The sequence below is a fragment of the Calonectris borealis genome, chromosome 2 (genome assembly GCF_964195595.1).
Source record: "Calonectris borealis chromosome 2, bCalBor7.hap1.2, whole genome shotgun sequence".
NCBI classification, from domain to species: domain Eukaryota; kingdom Metazoa; phylum Chordata; class Aves; order Procellariiformes; family Procellariidae; genus Calonectris; species Calonectris borealis.
This window is the reverse complement of record NC_134313.1, coordinates 27,400,111-27,426,214: the sequence shown is the minus strand read 5'-3', so window position 1 is coordinate 27,426,214 and position 26,104 is coordinate 27,400,111. Positions and strand designations below refer to the sequence as shown.

The following is a 26,104-nucleotide window of genomic DNA, read 5'->3' as shown; positions in this document are numbered from 1 at the left end:
CAGTTTAACACAATATTTGTCAGCTTTTATTTATAGCTTAAAAGAAAAGCCTTCCTCAAACTGTCACCAAAAATGCCCTTCTATAGGCATGCTGTCAGGAGAAAGGCTTTCCTTCTCTGAGTGTCATCCTGGGCTCAAATACATTTTACTGAAACCAAGATACAAGTGCCTCCAGCAGTCATTGCATCTCGGGTCAGCCGGACACGTATCACTCTGACCTGAGAGCCATTTTTAATCTGTATAATGCAAAACTGAGGCTGAAATACAAAAGATGACCAAGCAGCAATGGTTTGTTCTCATGCACTTTCTCTCTTTTTATTTAATAAAATAAAGCAGACACTAAACCCTTTAAAGGACATTTTTATTCTTATCTAATGTGTGGGGGGTAAGAACAATATTTACAGCAGTATGATAAAGCAGCACATTACCCAATTCCACATGACTCGGCATGTATTTTTTAACTTAGAAACTGTAATGAAAGGCCATGGTGATTTACAAACTGGTTATACTCTGTGGATATCAAAAATGAAAAACTGAAATGTCACATTGCTAGTGAATATTGCTAGCACAAATTCACCAGCATAATGTAAGCAGGCATGACCCAGGGCAGATTACAGATTGCAATAAGTTTGGGAGCTCCTTTGCTGAGAGTCAGAGAGATTCCTGCAACTTCATGGGACATCTTCAAATGTAGCACAGGACTTTCTTCCCTGTTCTGTTATTCAGTAACTTATTGAGATGGAAGGAGCCAAAGATGTGCAGTTAGATAAAACGTAGTCCTCTGGAAAGTCCGTATTTACTTCAGCTGCCAGACAAAGGAGGCTGGTCCCATGTATTGATCCTTGCAGGAGGAGTTCAGCATTTGGTGTTGTCATGAGTTAACACTTCAGTCAAAGCTCATATTCTTATTAATGGCTGCTGCAGAAGGGTACGTACATTGTTTGCTTCATGACTGTTTCGTTACCTACAAAAGTGAGGACAAAACCCTGGGAGACTGCTTTTGCATGTTTGTATCCTCAGTTTGTGATAGTATACTTCTGGGCTTTGGGAGCTATAAAGCTCACTCCTTCCCAACCCAAAGGGCATTTTTGTTTCTTGATGAAACAGTCATTAAGCCAGTCTATTGAGTTCAGACTTATCCTTTACATCTTTCTGATGGATCTTCTTTTCATTTTTCTGTTTGTATTTCATGTGAAAAAACACACCCCCTATAATGAAACCTGAAAAACAGAGAGCACTCATCAGTAAAGGGAAGAGAAAACCTTCTGAAAAGGTATTTCAGCAACGGATCTGACACTCGCACTGTAATATCCATACTGCTTTACCTCTTGAAGAGAAGCAAATGGCTTTGGGGAATGACCATGCAGTGTTGGACCAACAGCGTGTTCAGGGACCCGAGGCACTGGTGGGCAGGATCAGATGCCTCAGGGCTCAGGACACTTCCCCAAAGGAGAACTTCTCCTCTAGGATCTGACCAGATGGCAAAGTGTCTTTTTTAGCCCCCCTCAGTGATTTGAGGAGTGATTTTTCTTGTTTGTCTTGAATTGTAGTCCCTATTTTTTTTTCCCAATGGAATGGCAATTCTGTCACAGCAAAGCTGAGACTACTGACAGCAGAATTGTTCTTTGGGAACTCCTTGGTATCTTTTAGGAATAGCTGATTGACCCAGAGATTTCTGCAGCTATGGCTGAGAATGACTGAGATTTTCTTCTGGCCTGGATCATAGAAGTGCTTATACCCCTTATCATCACTTGTCGTCTAAGGTGTCTAGATGTCTTCATATGCATACATACATATATATATGTATATATACACATCAAATATGCATATTATATGTGTATATATATGTTTGATATTTTTAAATCATTATGAGCTTGTTATACTGTATGTAAATTTATTTCCTTTTTATCAGTGTTAGATTATCTGTCACTTCCAACATATCTTTGTTCCTTTACAAAAGTATATAAGAGTGCTCAGCTACTCCCCTTGCCCCATTCATTGCTCTGAATATCTGCTCTGTAGTTCTTGTTTTACATTCCTATTTGTGGAATCTGAGTAGTTAATCAAGGAACAATCTTAGTATCTGCCACATGATATTTATTCTCCCACCCTCTTCTCAGAGGGAGAAATACCTTCCAGGAGAGAGACAGTATGTCTTAATGAAAGAGTTTCTCCCATCAGAATGGAGGGTTTGGGGTGTATTTTTTGTGTTGTTGTATTTTGTTTTCCAGTGTCTATGCTCTGTGGTTTTTTAAAGAAAGTAAGACTACAGAGGATCCTTGCTCTTGGAACGGAAGGTGCTGAGGTCTGAGGGAGTTCTTAGCTCATGCGGGAATTCATTCTGGTGTCAGACAGGCCCCCAAGAGACGGCTGTTTTTACAGTTGTATCTTCTGAGCTTCGAGGCCAAACTCAATGTTTGTAATTTCCCCAGGTTTCATAAAACCTTTAGATACGTCTCATTGTTTTTTCCTTGCCCATCTCTGATCCCTGTTAAATCCACCTGAGAGGCTATCATCTGATTTTGCATTTACAGTGAAAAAAACTCGCTATTGAAAAAATCTGCATATTCATTTCAGGAATTCTTTAAAGAATCCTTTATGAGCTACATATACATTGTGTTTTCTAAAAGTCATAAAGCAGTAGCAACTTTTACTGTGCTTTCCGAAGCTGACCAGCTCTCTTGTAATGAAAACATCTTTAGCCAGTTATCCAACATAATTTTCACTTAAATGTGGCACTATACTACATGAGGGATCAGACTAAGGCATTGTGCAGCCATAAGTGATAAGAGAAGCTTGAACAGAGATGATAAAGATGCAGTTTGAAGGGTTTCTCTGTCAATTGCATGGTCTGAGTATGGCTTCTTCCATTTTAAGTTCTTTGAATTATTTTTTTTCTCTTTTTATCTTCAAAAGACAAACACATATGCATCACATATGCATCAGCACTTTCTCTTGCTTTTGGGGTTTGTGTATTAGAGAAGAAAATCAACACAGAGCTTGGGTTTCGTCTTTTTAGGTACTGAACTTGTTCTTGGGGGCTCGTACTCTTTTCTTTTAGAATTGAAGTAATGGTACCTTACATAAGCTCTTGGGTTTTTTCCCTTTTATCCTCTAATTTAATCCGACTCTTCTGAATATAAGGTCTGTAATGTATTTAATTCCTTTTCTTTGATTTTCTCTTTGATGGGTCTTTCACACTCCCTCCTCCCTCTACAGCTGAGTCACAGTTTCCCAATCTGGCTCTTGTGACCATCACATTCAAAAATCACACAGGACTGAGCACTGAATTCTTCTTGCTCTTTGCTTCCTGAGGGACTGGATCCCACCAACAGTCTTCCTCACTATTTTTGCACTTCCATTGATAAAGAGAATGCTGAAGGAGCTAGAGGATGTTACAGTAGGACCCCTCTCGGTCATCTACCAAAGGTCTTGGGAGTCTGGGGAGGTCCTTGCTAACTGGAAACTAGCCAATGTTATTCCAATTTACAAGAAGGGTGTGAGGGAAGACCCAGGGAACTACAGACCTGTTAGTCTAACCTCAGTTCCTGGAAAAACTATGGAGAAGATCATACTGGGTACTACTGAAAGGCATTTAAAGAATAATGCAATCATCAGGCACTGTCAACATGGGTTCACAAAGGCAAAGTCCTGTTTAACTAATTTGATATTCTTCTATGATAAGGTCACCTATCTAGTGGATGAAGGGAAGGTGGTGGATGCAGTTTTTCTGGATTTTAGCAAGGCTTTTGATACTGTCCCTCACAGCATCCTTCTGGACAAGTTGTCCAGCTGGGGGATGAGCAGGTTCACGGTGCACTGGGTGAAGAACTGGCCGAAGGGCAGAGCTCAAGGGGTTGTAGTGAATGGGGCTACACCTGGCTGGCAACCAGTCACCAGCGGTGTTCCTCAGGGTCCAATTCTAGGGCCAGTTCTGTTCAGTATATTTATCAATGATCTGGATGCAGGAGTTGAATGCACCATTAGCAAGTTTGGTGATGATACCAAACTAGGAGGTGCTGTTGACCCTCTTGAGGGACAAGAGGCCTTGAAGAGGGATCTAGATAGGTTGGAGCATTGGGCTATGATTAATGGCATGAAATTTAACAAGTCCAAATGCTGGATTCTGCACCTGGGATGGAGTAACACTGGGCACAAGTATAAACTGGGAGAGGAGTGGCTGGAGAGCAGCCCTGCAGAAGGGGACCTGGGGGTGCTGGTCGGCAGCAGGCTCGGTATGAGTCAGCAGTGTGCCCTGGAGCCAGGAGGGCAAATGGCATCCCGGGGTCATCAAACACAGCAAAACCAGTCGGTCAAGAGAGGTGATAATCCCGCTGTACACAGCGTTGGTACCTTGAGCACTGTGTGCAGTTCTGGGCCCCGCAATTTAAGAAGGATGTGAAGGTCCCTGAATGCGTCCAGAGGCAGGCAACAAAGCTGGTGAAAGGTCTGGAAGGAATGTCCTGTGAGGAGTGGCTAAGGACTTAGGGTTTGTCTGATTTGGAGAGAAGGAGGCTGAGGGGCGACCTCATTGCTCTCTACAGCTTCCTGAGGAGGGGATGTGGAGAGGGAGGTGCTGATCTCTTCTACCTGGGATCCAGTGATAGGATGCGTGGGAATGGTTCAAAGCTGTGCCAGGGGAGGTTTAGACTGGACATTAGACTGGATTAAAGAAGCATTTCTTTACTGAGAGGGTGGTCAAACACTGGAACAGGCTTCCTAGAGAGGTGGCCAATGCCCCAAGCCTGTCAGTGTTTAAGCGGCATTTGGACAATGCTCTTAATAACATGCTTTAACTTTTGGTCAGCCCTGAAGTGGTCACACAGTTGGCCTAGATGGTCATTGTAGGTCCCTTCCAACTGAAATCTATTCTATTCTAGTCTAGTCTAGTTTATTCTATTCTATTCTAAAACAAAAAAAAAGATTTTGTCTTGTTTTGGAAAGAGTTTTAAGCTACTTATTGAAGTTGCATCAGCTCATGCCTATAAGTACATAGTACTGTTCACTACTGCTTAACAATATAACTGTATTTTGTTCATGTAAATGCCAGTTTCCCACAGCTCAAAGCAATTCTCCATATGAAAAAGGGAAACCTATGAAGCTGAAATAAGTGAATACAACTGTAATTGTAAGCTACAGGTACAGACATTGTAAGCATGACATCCCTGGATGCTTCACTATTCTCACTATAATCTGGAAGCCAAAGATAAGGCTCCAATCCCTTCCCTGACAGAGAAAAGGCAGTAGGTGGCAATGAAGTGACAATATGCTACAAGTGCAGCATTTTCTTGTGACACAGCTGCTTGCTTTGCCATTGTATGTGCATGCAGAAGCACAGGCCAAAGCAAGCTATTCCTATGACCAAAAACTTACAAGTTTGCAGCAATCATGAGATCTTCCCTCTTTTGCTCATTCTGCAACATTCATGACATCTCTTCACCCAACAAGTGAATCAGTGTCAGAAATGCAGCAGCAGCATCATATCTCAGAGACCTGGCTCCATATCATATCAACCAAGAAAAAGTGACCTACCAATGACGAGCAGGACCCCAATAAGAACCCCAATTGCCTGGCCAGTGCTTGGCCTGGAGTGCTCACGCTGTACTTCAATAAAACACGACTTTTCACTTGAACACTTGCAGATGTTTACTGCAAAAAGAAATGCCATGAGGTTAATGAGTTTAGTAGTCCAGTTTGACTATTCGTAAATGTAACTTGTCTTGAAATGAATAGTTCTGTGCATAGTATACCTTCAAGATTCACTTTTCTTTCCAAAGGTGGTTTTCCATTGTCATTAATTATTACTGGAACATTATATACCTTCTCTTCAAAGTTAGCATGTTTTGGAGAGAGGTAAGCATGAGTAGCTGCAAGTAGGAAATGGGACATTCATGTCAGCACAAGAAAGAAATTTAGCTCAACATTCATACCAGCTGCAAATGCTCTTTTTTCAATGCACATTATGGTAGTTCCTGTTTTCCCCCATGTCTTCCCAGGTCTCATTGGTTTGCAGACATTAAATCAAAAAGGACCGTCTGAATGCCTCGTCTGGCTTTCAGCATAATACGGTCAGAGAATTTCCTTCCTAATTTCTACAACAGGCCAAATCTGGTCTTGGGTAATGCTACACTGACAACCACATCTAAACCAAGAATACCCCCCCATACTCATAGAAGCCATAACGAACTTAAATTGTTCCCAAGATAACTTAGTAGGACAGATCATCCTTCTAGCACACTTACACTGTCACATCTAAGACTATTTAAAACTTGGAAAAATAAGACTATGACAGCCATTGAGATCAGACCAAAGGTCTATCAATGTCAGTATCTTGTCTCTACAATAAGTGGACATTACAATAAAAAAACAAACATGTATTTTATTTCCTCCTAATGCTCTCCCAACCTTCAACCGTTTTCAGCTCAGGGACTTCTTGAGCAAGATGTAATTTCTTGCTTTGAACTTGTAGAAACTTTCTGCATACACAACACCCTGTGGCAACAAGTTCCACAGTCAACTACCTCCTCCTTCTATCTGCCCTGGTAATAACTCCCATAAGCTTCATTTGAGGCTCCCGGGTTTGTGTACCGGAAGAGAGGACAAACGATGAACCTTCCAGAGTACTTAGAGAATTCCATACCATTATAAGAATAGCTTTATTAACTTACCGTTGACTTTTGAGATTTCCCAATTATTTCTTGTATTCATATCATCCGTGAGAGAAAAAGTAAATGTTGAAAAATACCACTGTTCATCAGCATCAGTAGCTTGAATGAAAGCTTTCTCTCCTCCACTGAGCGGGTGGCAGAAGAAAGGAGGATAATCCATAGCTAACTGTGGAGGGTTGTCATTCACGTCCTGTAAGTGTAGTATCAAGGTTGTTTTGGATTTCTGAGCTGCATTATCTGTAGAGTTTAACAGAATGCAAAGTTACACACACATCTTGGACTTACACGCTGGGTTGTTGCATTTGCAGCTATTGTATAGGTACACCATCAGGCAGGCTGTGGGAGGTGGTATTCTGTCTGCAGGGTGCAGAGGCAAGGTCTCAGGAGATCCTGAGGGACTCATGGTAGCTGCCAACACTTTCTAAAAAATATGGCTTATTTACCCCCAACTTGTGCTAACTACAGAACACTAGCAAGAGAAAGGAGACAGATAAACCATCGTATCTAGTAAGCAGTCACATCCATCATATCTGGTGAGCAGTCACTTCCAAGGTGACCAATGCCCTTTGGAGCACTTTTTGAAGCATGAAACTCCTTAAGTTTCCCATCTCTCTTCTATATATGGGAAATGCAAGTCAATATTCTGCCTTGGGACCAAGACAAGGGGCCCAAGAAGAGCTTTCAGAGCCCTATCGTTTCTCCAGCCTGTTCCTACAGGAACAGCCCCACTCCGTCTCAGTGCTCGAGTAAGCACTCCTTTTTCCTGACATACAGGAACTGCATCGTTACCCATATCCCCCAAAACAGTGGCCAGCATTATTGTTTATCTGTGTTTAATAAGGTAAATCTAGATTTATACCTCATTCAATCAGATATAGTCCAGAGTTTTTAACCCCTATTCAAGGTAAATCACATAATGAAATCTCCCCAGATGGTCTATCTGAAAGATTCTAATGACTGGAACTAGGAGCCCTAATAATTTCAGACTAACTAGTCTATTAGTGTTATTCATAATAAAATGAAATTCTGTACAAGATTGCAAGTTACTCTCCAGGTATGTTTTCAGGAAGCCTAAACATACCTACAAGAAAGACTGAAATCTTTATAGCTATAGAGGAAAAAAGTGGCCAAAAATGTTGATGCTGAAAACACTGAAGAAATTCTAACCTTCTCTATATGCCATGTGGCTCAAGCAAATATAACAGCATATGATAGCTAACCTCATGAAAGCTATTTTAATCCTTGTTATGTACAACATCAAGATTTCTTTTAAGAAACTTAAATTTTTAAGAAACATATACTTCTAAGGATACATCACATGTTCCTGTACTCTTCATGGGTTTAGTCATGGGAAGTATGATAATTCCTCATAAAGCAGTAAGGGCAGGGGATTACTCTGTGGGTATATGTAGCTGTTCCATCTCTTACTTAGCTCAGATGCGACAACATCAACCGTGTACATTTCTTGCTGTTCTCGATCCAAAGTAGAAGCAGTGTATATCTGCCCAGTGGTTGAATCAATCCTCAGCCATTTCCTCATGTCACCTTCTAAGGAGTATCTTTGGGAAGAAATAAGAAAAAGTCAAATATACTATTCCAAATCAGGAAAAATTGCTGACAAAGCAAATACTTCTTTATTGATTTTAGGCAAGTGGCTTGATTACAACTGTACTCGAAGAAAGAGTTCTTGGAAGAGTCCCAGTACTACAGCTAACCAGGAGGGACAGACAGAGGAAGGGAGGCCAAGATCATCGAGAATAAAGAGTGAGAGCAGAACCGTGGGAACGCCACTGCTCCTCCGGCCTGTGTACTGCACTCCACCTTCCTCCTAACTGGGAAACCTGGGGTGTTCCTGAGCTTTTCATCCAGAATTGCACTCTGTCCCAACCCCATGTCCCTCTCTCCCCATCACATCTGCCATGCCTTGGTTTTGATGCGGGCACAAACCAAAGGCTGGGGGGCAGAGGGAGCAGTGCAGCCAGGCACCCTTTCTTGGATGAGCAAGGGGCCAGGACCCCGAAGTAGACTACAGTGGTCATCTGCTGCCAGTCTGCAGCAGCCTGTAATTACCATCGGGGCAGCCTTGGAACAGAGAGTGCTTTAAAAATAACCAAATAATTGTCTTTATATTATTGTTTAAAAAAAACCCAAGGTCTCTGGGTATTTACTTATACAAATTTAACCATCAACATATGACCCAGTTAAGCACAGGCATTTGCTTGAGTAGATGTGACCTGACCTTCTCATTCAACGCTTTTGTTCTTTCAGTACCTCTTGCATTAAAAACAGCATGCTGACATGCTTGTACATCTTTTGCTTTTTATACTTTTTATTTTATGTCCTTTAACCTATTTTTTAGCAGAGATGTGGTTTATGTAAATATGAATTCCTGTCATCTGTCTCTGTCATCATCCCCCAGAGCTTCTGGACTATGTGGCTCACTTTCAAACCAGTTTGACAGGAGGCCAAACATGCTAAGTTCCCAAAAGTTAGGGAAAAGTAGAAAGCCAGATGAGAAAAACTTCTGGGAATAAAAATCCACCGGAGGCCTACCAGTCATATTCTGCAGCTCCATTAACTACTTGGTGTTTTGCTGAATTTTAGTTAGATTTCAAGGATTGTTTGTTTTGGGTTGATCTATTCAGCATCCCAGCTGGGAATCATGTAGCAAGAGCCACAAATAATTCCTCTAACTCTACTGTGTAAAGTACATTTACACTATGCAACACACCACTGTGCATAGGTCCGTGAGCTGGCAGAGACTCAAGGTGACTTGACCATACAATATGGCGTTGGGCCACCAAATGATCCAGTTTGAGGTTTTGCATCGCACTCACAAGCATAGGAGTTGTCTGGCACAGAGCTTTGCATCCGCAGCAGAAGCAGGCATATCATCTTTGGCAGTTGGGAAATAAAACTAATTAATTGTCAATTATAGACTTGAGCTTCACTACAGGTTGTGTGTTTTGGTGAAGGAAAAGCCCTGTGGGGTTTCCTGTGCGACATGAAAAGCAGCTACTGTCCTACTGGTTCCTAGGGGTGTGCAGTATATGCTTCATTCATTCGTTAAAGGCATTATGGATATGGAAACCCTCTTATTCTCAGACCAGCTCTGCCTTTTTCCTGGAGACATATATTGGCCTTCTTCCCTTTTAGTTTCCTGGTTCAAGGGCCCCACTGGCTGATGCTTGTCACAGCACAGAGAGAAAACTGCTTAGAAAAGCACTGCCCAGCAGTCTGCTACAGGTGGGTCACCGGCCACCACCACACCACACCTCCACCTTCTACTAGGAGATGAGACTTTGTAAAAAAGTCTTTTCCTGCATGCCAAATATTGGGCATGTTTTCCTTGTACCTCTTTTAGAACAATTTTCTAAATCCTAAATTCAATAAATAAATCACGGTCACACTTTTTTACCGTACAGTATCCCCCTCAGGATCATAGGCCTCCACCGTTATGACCAGGGTATTGACAGGAACGTCTTCGGACACTTCTCTTTTGTAAATTGTCTTGTGGAAAACAGGCGGCTCGTCCACATTTGTTACAAAAACATTAAACAAGGTAAGGGAGCTTGAGTTGTACTGCACGCCTGGCACCAACGGTTCGGAGTTTGTGGCGTTGATCACCAGGTTGTACACTGGAGTGGCTTCAAAATCAAGAGCCTGGATAAATGAGAAAAAAAAGATGCTTTAGGCAATCGCCACACTGCCGCAGGGAGCTCCCATGGGAAACCGCAAAGTCCCCCTCTTCTCGAGGAGGAGATTGCATCCCAGATACAGATGAAATAAGGGAGAGTTGTCAGGAGCAAAATGACACTGGGAACAGTCAATTTAAATGTAACCATACACCTGTTTGGAGGTCTCAGCAACTGCATTTCCTAATAATGTTGCCACCTGCCTGACTATGTTTAATAACTTTATCCTATTTACAGCAATAGTATTTATACCTCTGTACAAGAAAGCCTCAGGTGACCTCCAGGTGACAAAAGTCATGCAAGGGTTGTTACACCACAGAGTTTCTCACAACTGCCTCCTTGGGAAAACTTGAGGTTGAGTCTGAAGATGGTCCACCAAACGCTGCATCTGCCTGCCCTTGGCCCGGCTGGCAGCAGGTGAACTGGATGCAAACAACATGTTATCCCTTAGAAAATGAGTGATAGGTTTTCTGGACCCGTAGTTCAAGTGCCTTCGAGAAGGCTAATTTCAAAGGGAGAGCACTTTTGCTATTGAAGTTCATGGATGCAGCAGAAAGTGTTCCTTATATTCCTGTCTCCAGCATTCAACATATGGGATGCATCACCCATCCCAGCATGCGCTGACCTTGGCTTTGTCGCAGTTAATGTTTGCCTCAGCAGAAACAAACTGCCTCTTCATCCTGACATTGAGACATGCCGGTCTCAATTGCACCTCCCATTGCAAAAGCCACCAACAGCCCAGAGAACCAGCAGTGCTCTGGGATCTGCCCTGTGACAGCCCACTGCCCGTGGAAGCATTTAGCTGGCTTTCTCTTTTCCAGAAACACTGCTGCAAAATCACTCAAATAATGCCATTTTTTTTCTTTATGGTGCATAAAGACCTACTTCATCAGCCAGAGCCTGCTCTGCTGGAGAAGGGGCCAGCAGCGCAGCCAGTGGAGGGAGCTGCCAGTGGCAGTGGGTGGGTAGGGACCGCAAAGGCAGGAGAATGGGTGTGCCTGAGCACCGCACAGGCACAGCGCCTGAGCCCAAGAGTGGGGCTTCCTGCAGTCTGCACCGTGCTTAGGGTGTCCTCACCCCACCACCAGCCAACCCCTCCCTTTGCAAATCATCACCAGGGCAGTTACTGTTTATGCCAAATATATATATATAAATATAAATATATATATAAATATATATATAAAAAAAGGAGAAGAATAAACCCATCTATTCACCTTGTTAATCTTGACGAACCCTCGGTTTGTTTCAGGATCTGTCTCTATGATGAATGTGTTGTTTGGATCTCCTTCCTTCACTTGGTAGATGATGTAGGAGCTCCCTGTGGCAGGCTCGTCTCCGTCGGTAGCTTGAATTTCTAATATCACTGTTCCTAGCGGGAGATTTTCTGCAACAGTCACATTGTGATACTGAGGAGAGAGAGATTGTTGAAACATGACACACCGAGCACCATCTGCGGATAAAAACTTAAGCGCTACAACAGGCTTGTGACCCACGAGCACGTATGTATTTCAACGCACAGCAGCCATGTGAGGGAGGGAAGTGGTGGGTGCATTTTACAGCAGAGACGTAACCAGGTTAGAGAGATGTACAAAAGCATTAGTGAAGTGCCCTGCAGCAGTAGAGGTGAGCTACCTCGCTGCCCAGGGGAACCCAGAGATGCAAGATGGGCACTAGACCCTCTGCAAAGTTGCTATATCCCCCATTTTAGCCAAACATTTATCAAAGGTGATGGGATCTCTGTCAGTGGGTGATCTACTAGTACAGCAGCAGTCCCAGACCCTCTGGAGGAGCCTTTACCTCCTCTGTTGAAACTACTCCACATACATGCAATGCTTACAGCAGTAGGGACAGCACCTAGGTCTCTGTACCCAGTGAGCATCCTAGCCACTGGCTGTTAAATATTTAATTGCTCCATGCACCATAAGCTGTTGCAACATGAGCAGCCCAGCTCTATTTACTCTGTTTGATGTGTGCCCTGACCCAGCAGTCTCATCTTGAGACCAGATCCTGGATTGAGACCTTGAGGTGAGAAAGTCAACAGCCTGCTATTTAGGCACACAGTCTGCATGTGTCTAAGCTCCCCTTATCATCAACAGAGAGCTGGGCAATGCTGTCGGCAAAGCCCAAAAACCAACACAGCTTCCCCAAGAGAACATCTACACCTGATGAGCTAAACAGCTTCCCTGAGCCCACCGCCTACATTGCCTACAAGTATGGTGGGAGCTTAGACACCTAAATGTAGACACTCCAGTGTCTGCAGGGAGGCTTGGGCCAGCAGGCAGAAGTCACAGAAGGTCTCCCTGCCCGATGCCAGCACCTCCGCCAGATGAAGAGGTAAGAGCCTGATATCCATTCCTGAACGAAGGGCCAGCAGGTATGCATTTGGGCATGGATCACTGGATCACTGTTTCTGGTTAAAGAAAACACAGCCTTTGATTTCCATTTACCTTCTGATTTTCTGGATACATTAATGCTATGTTTGGAAGGGAACTTGGGAGATGTTAGCTTTTTCCTATTTAGCTATTTTAATGAATTTTAAAGACTTTTCTTCCTCTTTTCCCTCTAGAACTTACATATCTGGAATAAACTGCTTTAGTAGAATCATTTCTTTTTGTACACATAGTTTTCCACTGAGCAAATTATCTTTCATTTCTGAATTAACTATGAGTCAGTCCCACTGTCTACTGACTAGATAGACCTCATATGCAGGCTTTGCAGCAATACCTTGCCTTTTTTTTCACTAGTGGATTGCCCTGTTACTTGTTCTGTAAATGGTTGGTTTCCCATTGACATTCTATAGACATAGAATGTATGCTCAAACATACATTTTTGTCAAAAGTTACTGGGACATCAAAAACAGTGTTAAAAATACTCACATCTGATTTTTCAAAGATGGGAATCTGATCATTGATGTCGATGACATGTATTTGCACGTCACAGATTGTTTCGAATACTGCATGGAAAGAGAACAAACAACATCATGGCAACCCTTCTGCTGAAAATAACTTTCCTCCAAAAGGGTTCACTGTGAGCAAAAGTGAACGCTGCCAAATCACCCAATCCAAGCAAAGCCCCACTGATCTCCAATATCTTGTAGTCAGTGAGAACCTCACCTTCTATCTTACTATGCACCTTCCCTATTTCGTCAGCCTGTTTCGTTTAATTTCCCTCACTTTTTTTTAACCATATTCCTTTACCAGGATGATGATAGCTATGAATTGTGTTACCTTTCTAAATATCACTTTTGCATGTCAAAAAATAAGCCCCAGCTTGTTATGCTACCTTGTCCTGTTAGTGGGCCATCAGGCAGCACGCTCATTTTCGTTACAGCCAGACGTAAACTTCAGATCTATGTAAATCTAAGCATTACCTGAGCAGGGGCACCCATAGCAATGTGGGTTTGTGATTTTAAAAGTATATAGTCTGTCTGGTCATGTGCTATTCACATGTAGCTGGATTTTAGTGTTTTACGGACGTGCTTTATGAGCTGAAAGTTAAGGAATATTGTAAACAAAACTGTTTGGATGGAATTCAAATAAACATCCAAAACAAATCAACAGCTTTTCCCCCTGCAAGGTTTTCATATCATCTGCCTAAGTGATGCTATTTCATTTATAGACATGTCACACTGCTTTCTTTACATGCCAGTTCCTCCATCCACAAGTTTTGCCTGACTATAAGGACTGCAGCACAAAGCTTTGAGTTTAGTACGGAGTTTGATTTCCTTTCCATTCAGTGAACCACAAAAGACTCCTGGGAACTTACATAATGGACAAGATTATTTTTGAAAATTAATTTCAGCTCTTAATCTTTTAAAATACATTATCTGGATTCTCTGAGCAGCTGTGTTTAATTTCTTGATTTTTTTCAATGAGTCCTCTTGAAAGATTTTGGGGGAAAACCACAATCATGATCTCTTCATTTGGAAGGAAATCTCTTACTGGAGTACTTGTGAACAAGCTTCCCAATTTATCCACACTCTGCCCTAGAGCTGGTTTCCTTCCATACATGCATTATGAATCATGATTAACTTCTCTGCATCTCAAGAGCAATGCCAGAGAAAGCCAGCTCCCAGTGCTGCTGCTGCTTCCAGTGAATCCTCTAGGTCTCCTCTCGTCCCCTGGACACCAAGCACTGGGGATGCCAGCGTGAACAAAATTATTCCAATGTATAACAGCAGGCATTACATACCTGCATCTGTCACCAGCACCTTCAAGGAATAGTTGGATGCAATGCGCTTGTTTAACGAACGGCTAGGTAACTGCAAAATCCCAGTGTCTTGCTGAATAAAGAACAGATTATTTGCAGGAACAGCAGGAACCTGACTTTTGATTTTGAACTGCAGACGAGAGTTAAGGGTGTCCTTCTCATCCATGTCCGTAGCAAACAGGGTGCCAATATTACTTCCTGAGAGGAGGAGAGGAGAGACCGGAGTCAGTCAGATAGTGCAGTGGTCCTGTTCCTCCACAGAGTGCACACTGACAATACTGATACCAATGCAAAGAGTAGAGGGGCAATAAAAATACAACTCCGTGGAAAACACTGCAATGGACACAATCATTTGACTTCTGGGAGTTTTTCCTTTAGCATCCCAACCAGCTCTTTTAGGCTTGGGTCAGTCCAAAAGGACTGGGCTACGTGTTTTGATCAGAAGAAACGACTGTGACAACAGACACTTTAGCCTTGAAACCCAATAACTGATGTGAAAACTTAGGGACAAATTTCAGTAATGGTCCGTTGAAGTCAAAGGCATTATGCTGGACGAGCATCTGGATGAGGGAAAATGGGCTCGTGCCACTTTTATTTCTTGTATTAGTAATAAAATGGGTGTTTTTCTTTTTACGTTCTAAGCAGTTGTCCAAAACTGTGGTTGTGCGAAAATGCAATTTTACGTTTTAAATGGAACAGCATTTTTTAAGTAGGGATCTTGGGTCTGTCCTTCTTCATTCGCACACAGCTAGAAACAATAACAGGACCAGAATAATGTGTATAAATGAGTAGAAGCTGTTTTCTTACCTCCACCTTCATTTTCTTGAACTTCAATTACAGTGAGGGCCTGCTGGCACACAGGGGGATTGTCATTAATGTCTTCCACAATAACATGAATGTGCAGAGGCTTGTCCACCAGTTCTCCTGCATTATCTTTTGTGACCGCAAAGAAAGCATACTGCAATAAGAATATTGAGATTAGAAGTGTTGAATGTCCACTGTGACAATATTTTGCATTTAAATGTGTAACTATGGGAGCATTCCATGCAAACAAAATATCCTTTCATATGTTTGTTCAGTACTTTCACTCTGTTTAATTCAGAATTCTTCCATCACACCTTAGTGCCTGAGGTCTGAGTTCTCAAAAGAACTTAAAAGTCCTGAACACTTCACTGTGCTCTGAACTTGCTCTTGTAAAAATTCAAGAAAAGCAGGAATATCTCATTTTTGTCACTTTGCAAATTCATCTGTCACATACAGAGATAGGATTCCTCCAGCATATCTGATCCCTGGCCTATTCTGTGCCCAAATTTCTTCCGAGAACAAAAGGGGACAGAGGGTTTTCTGTCTAAAAGACCCCCAGATGGGGAACTTCAGAGTAACTTTATGGTTGCAACTGCAAGTTAAACTCTGCTTCTGCTGTGGAGAGATCCCTGGGCCCCCTGGGATCTGGAGTAGATCTGAAACATCCAAATCTCCTGCCCTCCACAAATGCCACTGCCTACCTCTTGCTCATGCACCTACAATCCTGCCATGGCTGATCCCTGTTGTACCTTATACACACGCTGTGGGCAGTGATTGCTACTGCTGGATCCATGGAGAAGTGTTGTAGGGTACCAAGCTGAAGGCAGTTTACAGTGTAGTGGATGAATGTGCTTTCATATCTATCAAGTCATTCTCAAACAGAAATGACAAGAAATAAAGCTTTTATTTCTTTTTTCCCCCTCTGTCCTTTTTAGTGAGCTTTCTCGTATTTACTCCCACACCAATAATCAGCTTCCTGCTATGGTCTCTCCCATCAGTGAGGTTTTATGTGTTTACTTACAGTATCCTTTTCTTCCCTGTCCAATGGTTCGGTTACATAAATAACCCCATTCTGATCAATGGAAAATGGGAGCCGGGGCAGCTTTTCTTTTTCTAAAAGGTCATAAATTACATCTGGCTCATTTGAGTGCACCTAAAAACACAAAAATAAATCAGGATAGGAAGTCAGAAGTGTAGACTGAGATTTAACAGGGATCGTTTCTGAACCACAAACAGAAAAGATTGCATTCTTGTTAGCTTCATAATCCAGAAAATTAACAGTTTGGCAGGCTCTTGGGACGAGCTGCAGAAAACCAGACTGATAATCCACCTCTGCTCTCTGAATTGTTGTGGTGAAGCCATTTTACCTCAGTTTCTCCAGCTGGGCTACAACACTTATCTTTTTATGAAAGGGTTTTGGGATGTGGAACTAAACGGTGATACATGAGAAGAACGCATTATACGTATTTGAATGTCTTGACACTAATTTATTCCATCTCCTTACACTGTCTATTCCTACCTGTTTTGGTTTATTTAATTCAGAGATGTGGAACGACAAAACAAATATCCAGTACCTATCTGCACGTATGTGTGTGCATGCTCTTTACATGCATCAAAGTCTGTGATGAAGGATCGTTAGTGGGGTGCTTCAGGTTTAAAATGAAATGCAGTAAACAGACTGCCAAATTAATGAAGGAGTCAGTATTACTGTTTATGTTTTATACTATATAACAGCAACTGCATTTCATTTTCCCCTAGGCAGAATCAACATGTCACTGGCTGTCACCTGAAATTTATATACAAGTGACTCCAGAATGGGAGCACCGTTGCCTGTTAGTTTTTCTTCCACCTATTTTCACTCTGGACTTCCCCGGGCTGTCACTGAGGCCAGTGAGGCCAGGGAATAGCACCAAGTCAGTTACTCTTGCAAACAGGATCCGAGGAATCCTGCCATGGCCACGGGATGACGGCATTGGGGGTGTCAGTGCCAAGGCATTTTTCCAAGCCAAACATTTCTGAAAGGCTGCAGGTCTGTTAGTTATTATTTACTGATGTATACATCGCTATCGGTCTGCAGTTATCGGCAAAATATTTTGCGTCTGCACTATGAAAAGAGGAATACCGTGGGAGTGCAGGATGCTGAAGGAGGCCATTTTAGTCCTTCCTAGGTACTTTTGATATAGCAGGTGTGCTATCACACAAAACTGGTCTAGCAGATGGCCCGGAGTGTGGGGGACAACCACAGCAGGGTTGCAGTGGAGCTGATCCCCTGCCAGGTTCTTCTGCAGAATGAAGAAGCTAACCTCAAAATAACCTTCAACAGGTTAGCTCTTGGTTTGCCCAAAGCCTGGAGGGCCCGCGGTGTTAGAGCAAGTCTGGAAGTGGTCAAAGAAACCCATCAGGAGAGAAGAGCGGCACCTCCGCAGAGGCACCCAACTGCCACATGTGTGTCTGGGAGCTCCCTTGGGGTGTCTCATGAGCTTTATCTTTCATATCGTGCCAAATAGCCTTGTAAAGCACCCTTTTTCTTCCAGTCATTGCAGTGTAACAAAATTCTCCAAATTTTTCCTCTATCCATGGGATATTCTCACACAGAGCAGGTGCTAATAGCCTTTCCAAACTGAAGGGCAAAGTCCAGTCACTCTAATGTTTGTATTGACTGTATCTCAGTCATCTTCAAACCATTAACTTTCATGCTAACAATAAGTTAATGAGACCTGCACTAAAGATCATTTCCAAAGGATACCATACAAAAAATAACAGGAAGGTGCCAAAGTCCTTCTGAAGAGCCTGGTATTGAATGCAGTGGGAACACCTTCACAGTTAGCTGGGAGAAAACGATTCTGTGGCACCAAGGAGAGGTGCAGGGAGCGTGGCAAAGGGCCCTACCTGGCTGATGTTGACAGGGTGGACCTGGGTTGAGTTTTCTTGGATGTGGATGGTGGGGGGAGCTTTCCACAGGCTCTCCTTCACAGTGATGATCACATCGGCGCTGCTGGTGAAAGCATTAGTTGTCATCCCTGCCATGTCCTTCACGGTGACGACGAGCGTGAAGGTGTCCTGCTTTTGAGGATCTAAGTAATAAGAGCCTAGAGACAGAGCAAAGAGCCAAGTGAAATGAAGCAGAGGCTGTGGAGATGGTTCATCTGCCCATTGCCTCCTACATGCACCATGCTGCTTCATCTGCTCCAGGCTCACTCCAAATCACAGAGATTTGGCCTCTGTGCCAAATCTCAGCAAGCCTTTCCTCTGGCTTATCTGAATGATGCAGCACAGCATCATGTGGACGTAATCGTATGAGACCTCTGTGCTGTGGTTTCATGTTGTGCAGATGCATCACTGAACAGCCCTCACTCCAGTTAGGCACTTGTGCAGCCCAGCAGAAGAGACAGGATTTTTAAATCATTGCAGTTTAGTTGGGATCACGTGGCCAGCTGAGTTTTCTCTGCCTTTTTCATGTCACTGATTTTTGTTTTCTAGATTTCAAGGAAGAGAATTAATCCCAAGATATGACTCAGCGTAATCCTGAGGGCCAAAGGATCTACCTCTCTTCTTAATGTACTTTTAGATCCCAATCTCCATTTCTGCTAACTTCCCTTGAATTTGGTGGGACACAAAGAAAGTTCCCCCAAACCAAGGCCTCAGTGGAGTATGTCCCACTGATTACATTTATTCAGAAGTTAACATCAGAGCTGTGTTGTTGTTTTGTTCCTAGGTACACCCAAGAACTCACGCTTGCTTTTTGACAAACAAGAATCTTTTTACATACCCGTCTTACTCGGTGAGATTGCTCCAGTTACACTATCGATCTGGAAAAGCATTTCTTTGTAAGGGTTGGGAAAATGATGAAGAATGCTGTACATCAGCTGTGCATGGGGAGTTGTAGGATCGTCGCGGTCAGTGGCGTGGACGTACATGAAGGGCTTGCCTGTTCAGATTAAAGAAGAAACAGTGGTAAGAGGAGACTGAAACCTCAACACGTAGTCCATTCAAGCAAAGCTCTCAAGCCAGGAAGGCAGCTTATGAGGAACTGCAGTTGTTTCATAATGCATTTTTCATGGTAAGTCGTGCTTCTGTGTGGAGGTTACGTTGCCTGTGTACCATCCCACAGGTCCCATCTCCACCAGCTCTGCTTAGTAGGATCACAATAGGCATGAAGACCAGTTGATGAAGAAGGTGACAGCCCTAACTCAGAGAGCTATCTACCACCCAAGAGTGCCTGCACCCAGAATGTAGCTCACTGGTATCTCTCTTTAAGGCCACTTTGCAGTCCTTATACAAATCAGTTCAACCCAAAGCAGCTTGAGAAAAATGTCCTACAGCTGTGACACAGTTATAATTAAAGAAACAATCATACAGTGAAAACAAATATGGAAATGCATGGTAACGTAAGTGAATTTTTGCCTTGTGATCACCAATGCAACATTCAAAATCTTTTTGACTTAGATGCAGTTGAATACAGTAAAATATTGCAGAATGGTTTTCTGACCCCATGGAGTTTTATATGTGTATTCTTTAGGGAAAGTTTCTTCCTGAGTCCATAGTCACAGTGATAACAGCTGGCTGAGTCCTGTTTTTTCATTTCCAAGATGTGCATCTTGAACCACTCTTCGATACTTTCCTGATTTCTGGACTGGATCACTGCAATCCATAATCTAAGACTCTTTCCTAAATACTAAGGTTCAGCCCATGTTCTGAGAAGCATCAGTCGCAGTAAACACATACCCCGCATCTACACTGGCATTTTATTTCATGATGTGTAAAGACTTACATATTCTTAGCATTCTCTTTCTGTATAGTCTTCGGTAACCTTTAAACTTTAAACTCCTTCTAGCACAGGGGTCCTTTTCAGTGCAATGGTGAGGGCAGCAACAGTTGCCTGTTAAGTGATGCTTGCAAAGCAACAAGTACTGTGAAATATTTCTGATTACACTCATCCCTTTACACCCCATAGTGGTCATCTCTTTGCCCTTTCATTATATTATACATGCTGGAATCCTTATTTTGTACAACCGTGTGGGAAGGAAAACTGATCTTTTTTCAGCTTGTTGAAGTATAGCACCCACTTTATCTTCCTGTTTAACTAATCTACCTACCTTCCTATTAACTATAATATTTAATTATTATGATGATTACCTGGACGGGAGTTCTGCCTCACTACTCCAGTGTACTTCATCTGGTCAAATTCTGGTGGGTTGTCATTGATATCCTCCACATATATTGTAACAGTGTATGGACCTTTCACTATGCTTCCCTTTTCATCCAGACTTTCCACCTTGATTTGGAAAAAGAAGGAACAGCAAAGAAATATTTTCAAGTAGATAAATTAAAAGACATAAATGAACATCAGGATGTCAAATTCCAAGTCATTCTTACTGTGATGCAAATCTGGTGAGAGCCATCACTGGGTGGTTCCATCTACAAGGACAAATTTACCACGATAGCTCACTGACAATAATTCGCCACAGCACATAATGCCAACAAAACAAAATAACCTACTCCTGCTTCTGATGACACTTTTCGGAGGGCAATTTCTCACTTCCAGTCTCAGCAGACCACTTGTATTCTTGCACAGCTTAGACTCATACTTTCCTTTAAATAGAAACAGATACTCTCTAAAGAACAAGGAGAAAACCCAACATGATATAGCAGAATCAAGCGTGCTATTTTAAATATCAACCAGAAAAATAGGCTGATCTAAGGGTTTGTAAAGAAAACTTAATTCTTAGTTCTCATTACGTTTTTGTTCCAAACAATTTGGCTTCTTATTTTTCAGCCTTCTTTGACTTTAAAGCAGCAAGTATATATTATGTCTGTCAGACTTTATTTTGTTTGCACATAATAGATCAAATCATGATTATTTATGCCTAACCAAGCATCATTTTTCAGTTCTGTCATCACTTTTTCTTGTCTGTAAAGGATTCCCATGTTTAGGGTTAATAACTTCTGGGGCTAGAAAATTGTCCTCTCTAATACCAATCCAAGGATGCTTTAGAGCTGAGAACATGAAACCATTAAACCTGAAGTGCTAGACTTTAGAAAGAGAGCTAAGGCTTGCTAAAACATCATCATGTACTTTGTCTGTTCAGATACTGATCCTCTCATGATCATCTCCTTCTCAGCTGCTAGTGCCTCAGAAAAAGACAATACCATTTTAGACACAGAATAAGAGCACAAGGCTATACTGAGACCAAAAGATTGCCTACCTGCTGTCGTCCCACTCCCAACAGTGTTTACGATGAGATCCTTATGAAAAGAGTATAATAGCAGGACAAGCACACAAAGCTCTTTCCTCTAACATCCTCCGACATCTGCCAAACAGCTTTCTGCTGTTATCTAACAGAGGTTAGATCTGTGCTTCTGTGTCTAAATGTCATTTATTCACACCATTTGTCACTAGATAGATTATAATCTTCCTAAGTAGATTACAACAGTTTATTTTCCCATCCCAGCCATGGAATCCACCCTATCAGTCTTCAGGGATAACAAGCGAATCCCATTCATGGGGCCAGATTTCACATCCAGTCAAGTGTCCTCCTCATATTAGGAGAATTAAAGGATTGGCGTTGACATCAGGGTAATTTTTGTTTTCTCAACATAACCTTCCTGTGCTAAGGAGCATTTTCCTGTGCAAAGTCTTTCAGAACTGTAAAACCACGTGTCTTTCAGCAAAACTCAACATTAAAAATTAAAAGCTGTCTGTAAACATAGACAAAAGAAAGAATTTGAAATTTCAACAGTTTTCCATTAATTTCAGGTTTACCAAAAAAGGGTGAATATGAATAACCCTCCCTTCCTATTTTTCATTGAGTTTTTACCTGCAGCCTGTGCACTGCTTTGGTCTCCCAGTCCAGAGACCCATTGAGATACAGGATGCCTGTCCTTGGCACAATGTCAATTATTCCATCTTTTTCACCAGTCGCTCTGAAACTCACAGCAGGTGGCTCGGATGTGAACTAGAATGGGGAAAAATCAGAGGGAAAACCATCCTTTTTTCAGCATTTTCATCATAGTCGAAGTAATTTTGTGCTTTTGTGTCTTTTAAAATCTATTGCCAACAGTGTGCTTGGCTGGGGGAATGATATTCCAAGAGTCTGCTCAAACAAATCTGCTCTTTTCTGATCCTCAACAGAGGAGTTTTCACATTATTTCCTGAATGCTGCAGGAAATCCCAACTGTGGTTTCCTTCCAAAGCAAACGTCTGCTTAGGACAGGGCTTTGTCTGAGCACGGGAATGGAAAAAAATGACACACATCCTCCATTTGCCTGGGAGCTGGATCTGTCCTTCTGTGGTTATGGCTTTGGGAAGAAAACCTCAGAGTTGAAGGAAAATGATGACACAAGTTACATGGAAACCCATTCTTTAGGAATGCTGATTTTATTAATCTCTGTCTTAGGATATCCTCTTAAAATGTGTTTGAGAGAAGGGGTTGTCTCCTGCTTTTTACATGTAGACTCTTGAATTCCCAGATAGAGGAGGTCGAAGTTAATTTCAGATTCTCTCGGGGGACTGTTCTTCCCACCAGCACAGATGACAACACTGCCTGTGAGGTCAGTGTGTGCAAACGATGGGGTTTTTGACCGGAGTGGATACCAAGAAACACTTGATTACCTGGTAAATGAAGCGCACTCCCCCTCCTTCTGGAACAGAGAAATTCATGTCCGTCAGAGGCCCAGTTACATGCAAGTCCCCCAAATCCTGGCACATAGCCTGTGAGAGAGAGAGAAAGGGATGGAGGAAAGCAGCTGAGGGGTGTCTGCTGTCACCACGCACAAACAGCAGCTCTCCACCACTAAGCCTCTTGCAAGTTATTTTGCTGTAGTGTAATGGAGGAGACTCTTGCTGGTTTGCACTGAGCATCTCCGGGTTTTTTAGTGCACATCCATTTTTAAAAGCAGTGTTATTTATTAATTAATTTGAAAACTAACACTTGGGCCATGCCCTTTTCTAACCACCACATCATTAAACGAGATTTGTTCTACCTTCAATAGCAATTAGAAGCACCAAAGAGCTGAGGGTAGACTGAGAGTAAGAGGAAATTCATAAAAGCATTTCTGGATCACCCCTGTATCCCCAGCAGGACCAGCCACATCCCATCCCATGCCCCACAAGTCTGTTGGGAGACTCAACGCCACACCTGGGGATGGGGAGGAATTGGGGCTGCACCCCTCAGTAAATCCAAACCTTTTTTGTAAGTGAAAAAGGTGGACCTCCCCAGGTCCCCTACCCCACCACCCCCAGTGCCCTGGCGATCTGGGCAAGCCGCTCGGGCCCTGTGCCTTCACATCAGTTGCACGTGAGTGCAAACCACAGCCAGAGCAAACACGTCCTGCTGATCTTTGGCTTCTACCTCATGGCAAAAATGCAAGTCTGTCTCGGCCTCTGTTTTCTTCCTAATGGCTGGCAATGCCTTCACATGGTGTTTTTTCTGGCAAATTTTTAATGAGTTTTATATGAATTTTATAACCACCCCCTCCCTAGTGCCCCAAAACCTCTGGGCACACTCCTGCCCTAACGTTTCAGGGCTGTTCTTGCTTTCAAATAAAAAAAGCAAAGTAAAAATCAGCCTCCTAGAGCAGCCCTTGCACACAAGAGAATTCGGACTACGGTTCAGATAATCTACCTGTTTCTCCAAAGGCAAGACCAAACTCCCCTGAATGTCTACTCTTCTGGCTCTGTCACCAAGGTCTTGCCAATGCTGAGGAGCTGCCTGCCGGAATTAGGGCTCCATCATTTGACTGCACAGGTAAAACTCCCTTTCTTCTGGTGTAAAAATGACTTTATTCTGCTTTATAGATTCAGAGTGCCATTGCCACCCTGTCCATCACTCTATGGAGTGCATGCTCTCTGCTTGCATGACTTTTCCCCTGGATTTGGTCCTACTGCTGCTGGGACAGCTATTCGGCCTCTCACAGAAAAACACAGCTTACATATTACCAAGGGAAAACTTAATTCTGGTTACGACAAAAACATAGCTAAGTTCAGCGCAATTTACCCTAAAGCGCTGCTCTGTGTGTGTGTGTCACAAGTGGTGTTTGAATAACACCAGATTCTGCTTAATAATACCCAGAGATGCTGCCCTCCTCGCCTAAAAGGGTTTGTGACTCTTTTTGCAAACAGGAAAACTAGAATATTGAGAGAACTGGGGAAGGAGGGGGAGGGATGCTAGTGAAGACTAGTGACAATAGAAAAATATCCAAAAAAGCCATGCAATAGGTATGCATAACAGGAAAGAGTGCTTTACAGCTACCCTTTACTATTTTTGCTAAATGCTGATTTCTGGCGTCTGCCAGGGACAAGATAGCAGGACCCTGGATCTGACCTGAGATGGCTGTTCCTGTGTTGCACTGGTGGGCACAACCTGGCTCCTGGAGGTTTTTCCCAGGGCCATTTTGTGGAGGGATTTTGCTTGGTCATGTTCCTCACCATGGAGGAACAAAGGCTGACGCTGTAAAACCCAACAGGTTCAAAGTGCAGGCTGTGAAGCAAGTAAGAGATATCTCTTCCTGTCAATTAAAATTACTTTATGTGGACCATAAATATATCCAAACATATGTCGACAGCATGAAAGACTACTCAGGGGCCTGAAGGGGAAATAGGCTTTCTCCTTGGCCCGTGTCCGGCTAGCATCCCTTTTGAAGGCGGCTGTAATGGCTGCCGAGTGGCTTCATGGGGGTCGGCGCTGCCATGGGCAGCAGCTCTTGAAATGGGAGGGAAAAAGGAGGTACTCACTACTGCACATCAACCCCACTCCCAGGGTCTCCATATTCTGAGGAATTTTTTTTGTAGACTCGAATTTGACTCATTTTTTATCTTTTCTGTTAATTTCAATTGTAAAGTAGAAGCCACCACTGTAGCCTTTACAGACATCAGTAAATCTATTGAATTTAATAGATGAAGTCCATAAATAGCGTAATTAATACATTTCAGTTCCAGAAAATCCTCTGAAAAGGGATTCACACAGATGGAATAGTGAAGGTAAATAATTAATATGCATGGTTTAAACTATGTGCCATTAGATGTCTTAGAATACATTTAATATGTCAGCACATGTATGGATTATAACACACATGAACACATGATACAGATGTCTTCACTGTTTGGTGATTTGTATTTTTAAATCTCTTTTAGCGTGAAATCCACTTACTGGAAAAAGTAATATCTAAGGAAGAACTACAAGAGGCAAAATAGATAAATTGGTTTCTTCTAGGGTTTTTAAAGTTTTTTTTCCTAATGATTGACATGTCGTCTTAACTTTTGGCCATGGGGTCACACACGTGTCGGGGCCGCACTCCCACACCCAGAGTTACAGCCGCTCTGCTCTGCGGGCACACGCTGCCAGCCTGACCGGCAGACTGGACGCCCCGCGGGTTGGAGCTCAGAGGCTGGCAGGCAACCTTTGCCGTTTGCTCCCAGATAAACAAAGGAAAAGCTGTAACTCACCGAGTGAATGACGAGCAGAAACTGAAGTCCACACAGCTTAAACATACTGCAATATGCTTTGCTTCAGCTCCTGCAAAGAAGAGGTGACAGTCACTGTAACCCCATGGAGTTGGCCCAATCTATTTGCGAATAAAGGCTACAGCTGAGCTTTCCCCAGGCCGTAGGGGGAGAGCAGCCGAGGAGCGAGCCCTGAGGGACCAGGCGCAGCTCTGCCCGTGGGAGGTGAGACCGCTGGCGTCGCCGGGCGGGCCGGGAAGGTCGTGCCCGTCAGGTCTGTCCCCAGT

At 42.9% G+C, this 26,104-nt stretch overlaps 1 protein-coding gene across 1 annotated transcript; it reads right to left on the bottom strand.

The window, feature by feature from the left end:
• Window positions 1-433: 433 nt before the first annotated feature.
• Window positions 434-25,865, bottom strand: CDH17 (cadherin 17). The gene is made up of 17 exons (XM_075144592.1): window positions 25,821-25,865; window positions 22,989-23,087; window positions 22,195-22,332; window positions 20,513-20,651; window positions 19,146-19,304; window positions 18,266-18,465; window positions 16,398-16,529; window positions 15,380-15,530; window positions 14,555-14,770; window positions 13,240-13,316; window positions 11,578-11,769; window positions 10,087-10,331; window positions 8,097-8,227; window positions 6,669-6,905; window positions 5,751-5,867; window positions 5,533-5,649; window positions 434-1,220 (listed from the first exon to the last, which is right to left on the bottom strand). Exons 1-17 carry the CDS (start codon window positions 25,863-25,865, stop codon window positions 1,111-1,113), a joined length of 2,505 nt encoding a protein of 834 aa, XP_075000693.1. The 3' UTR covers window positions 434-1,110.
• Between the last annotated feature and the right edge of the window lie 239 nt (window positions 25,866-26,104).

Bases quoted from the DNA above. Each gene is read 5' to 3' on its own strand.
- CDH17 (XM_075144592.1), bottom strand. From the start codon at position 25,865: ATGTTTAAGCTGTGTGGACTTCAGTTTCTGCTCGTCATTCACTCG. The intron at 20,652-22,194 runs GTAAAAACTCAA...TTCCAAATCAAG, and splicing joins AAGCAGTGCACAGGCTGCAG to GTGGAAAGTCTGGATGAAAA. The intron at 5,868-6,668 runs GTAAGTTAATAA...TCCTACTTGCAG, and splicing joins GGAAATCTCAAAAGTCAACG to CTACTCATGCTTACCTCTCT.